Here is a 2,715-nt window from a genome sequence, read left to right on the forward strand (position 1 = left end):
CTGATCGTGGTAAGATGTCGATGAAGTCCATGGACACATCCTCCCATACTCTGTTTGGAAGTGCCAATGCTTGTAGTAGTCCTTCGGGAGCCATAGCCATGTATTTGTTCCTTTAGAACACTTCACACATGACCACCATCTCTTCTACATCATTATACATCCCTTTCCAGTAAAGCTCAGATGTCAGCCTTCTATTTGTCTTCTATACCCCTGAATGACCCCCCACCGCGCTGCCATAGAACTCCTGTAACAAATGGGGGATATGTATAGAAGTTCGTGGCATCACAAACCTCCCTTGGTACAATAATCTCTCCCCCTCAATATGGTAACCAGGATGGTTATTCCCATTCTTCATCAAATCTTCCCTGATCATTCTCAATTCTTCATCCAGCATGCTTTCTTCCTTGATGGCCCCCTAGTCGACCATCAAGGGTACATACACAGCTAATTCCTGGAGCTCCCCCACACATCTAGATAGAGCGTCGGCGATTTTATTTTCCAAACCTGATATGTACTAAATCTCGAAATCATAGCCCAAAAGTCTGGATAGTCATCACTGATGCTCCTCAGTCACCATCCTTTGCACCAAGAGGTACTTTAAGCTCCTCTAATTAGTTCGTATGATGAAGTGTCGGCCCAAAAGATAGGGGTGCCACTTCTGAATGGCCAAGACAATGGCCATCAGCTCCCTCTCGTACACTAACTTCAATCTTGCACTAGTTGATAGCACTTGACTGAAGTATGTTATAGGCTTGTGATTTGCATCAACACTGCCCCCAACTCATATCCTGATGCATCCGTCTCTACTACAAAGGCCTGGTTAAAGTCTGGAAGAGCTAGAACAAGAACAATGGTCATGGCTTTCTTTAACCTCTCGAAGGCTTGGGTCGCTTCATCTCCCCAGGAAAAGTTGTCTTTCTTCAACTGCTCAGTCAAAGGCCACGCAATGGTGCCGTGCCCCTTCACGAACTTCCTGTAATAACTAATCCATCCTAGGAAACCTCTCAACTCCCTTATGTTCCTAGGCAGTGGCCATTTCTGCATTGCATCAATTTTGGTTTGGTCTGCCGCCACTCCATGTTGGGATAACACATGTCCTAAGTACTCCACGCTGGACTGAGCAAAGCTGCATTTCTTCAGGTTGGCTCTTAGCTGATGCTCATACAGTACTTCTAAGACCACCCTCAAATGTTCTAGATGCTCCTCCAGAGTCTTGCTGTACACCAGAATGTCATAAAAAAAGACCAGGACAAACTTCCTGAGGTGCTGCTTAAATACCATGTTCATCAAAGATTGAAAAGTAGCATGAGCGTGTTAGTCAATCCAAAGGGCATTACCAGAAACTCATAATGTCCTTCATGTGTCATGAAGGCTGTCTTTGGGACATCTGCTCCCTCATTCTGATCTAGTGGTATCCAGATTTTAAGTCCAACTTGAAAAACACCACTGCCCCGTATAGCTCGTCCAATAGCTCATCAATCACCAGAATTGGAAACTTGTTTGGTACAGTGCCCTTATTCAGAGGCCTGTAATCCACACAAAATCTCCAACTCCCATCCTTCTTTTTGACTAGGAGGACTTGACTAGAAAAAGGGCTAACACTTGCTCGGATGATCCCCGCCTCCAGTATTTCCTAGATCAACTTCTCAATCTCATCTTTCTGAATCTATGGGTAACGGTAGGGGTGGACGCTGATCGGTGTCTCCCCTTCTTTCAAGGTAATGGTGTGCTCCAACTTCCTCTGAGGTGGTAAACCCAGTGGAGGTTGAAAAATCTTGTTGAACTGGTATATGAGCGGCTGCACTGAAGACGGAATGTTGCCTTCTTCCTCTAGTCTGACCTCTTCCAGGCGATGCAACTCCACCAAATAGCCTCCTCCCTCCTAAATTGTCCTGATTAGGGATTTAAGAGAAACCCCAGCCTTGGTCAGCTCAGCATCACCCTGAATCGTCCTCCTCCCCCCATCACCATTTCCATCCTCAATGTACCCCAATTAATCTTGGTCTCCCCCAATGTTTGCAGCCACTTCATCCCTAGGATGACAGCAGTACTCCCTAATTCCAAGGGAAGGAAGTCCTCCCTCACTTGGATCCCCTGAATCTTCAGCACTACCCCTCTACAAACTCCTCTTCCCATTTCAACCTTTCTCGTGCCGTGCCCATCATCACCTCATAGCCTCATGTATCCACAAAATCTTTGTCGCAGAGCTTGATTGTCATGCGAGGGATGAAACACTTGCCATCGATTGTCGGATTCGAAGGATTGAATCGATAACTCCGTCCCAAGCAGCTCAATGATCTGGGGAGAAATGAAATTATGGGTTTCCCCACTATCTATCAACACCGCCACCTCACGGTCAGCTATCTCTCCTTTCACTTTCATAGTGACTCGGAGTGAATCACACTACAGAGTTCAGAGAGACTTCTGCCACATCCAGATACAACTTCTCCTCCTCCTCTTCAGACCTGCTCCCACCTCCCTCCTCGTCTTCCTCATCTTCACAGACAAGGAGAACCTGAAGAGTTCGGTCCTTGCACTTATGCCCTAGCATGTACTGCCTTTGCTCTCTTCTCCTGCATCTCCTTTTCCGTCAGCTTTTTTAATTGTCCCGCATTTCCCTCTCCTCCAGTTTTCTCTTTTGGCTCTTCCTTCAGAGTCACAGGTGCTACCCCTTTTTAAGGCAAGAAGGTAGCCATCATCCTATATGATCCCCTT

The 2,715-nt window shown here is 46.5% G+C and overlaps 1 protein-coding gene across 1 annotated transcript; it reads right to left on the reverse strand.

Moving 5' to 3' along the window:
- Positions 1–744: 744 nt before the first annotated feature.
- On the reverse strand, positions 745–1,281 carry LOC110095819 (uncharacterized mitochondrial protein AtMg00860-like). Its single transcript, XM_020821519.1, has one exon. The coding sequence runs from the start codon at positions 1,279–1,281 to the stop codon at positions 745–747; it is 537 nt and encodes a 178-aa protein (XP_020677178.1).
- Between the last annotated feature and the right edge of the window lie 1,434 nt (positions 1,282–2,715).

The sequence above is a fragment of the Dendrobium catenatum genome, unplaced genomic scaffold (genome assembly GCF_001605985.2).
Source record: "Dendrobium catenatum unplaced genomic scaffold, ASM160598v2 original_scaffold_119637, whole genome shotgun sequence".
NCBI classification, from domain to species: Eukaryota; Viridiplantae; Streptophyta; class Magnoliopsida; order Asparagales; family Orchidaceae; genus Dendrobium; species Dendrobium catenatum.

Coding starts and splice junctions, on each gene's coding strand:
- LOC110095819 (XM_020821519.1), bottom strand. CDS start 1,281: ATGGTATTTAAGCAGCACCTCAGGAAGTTTGTCCTGGTCTTTTTTTAT.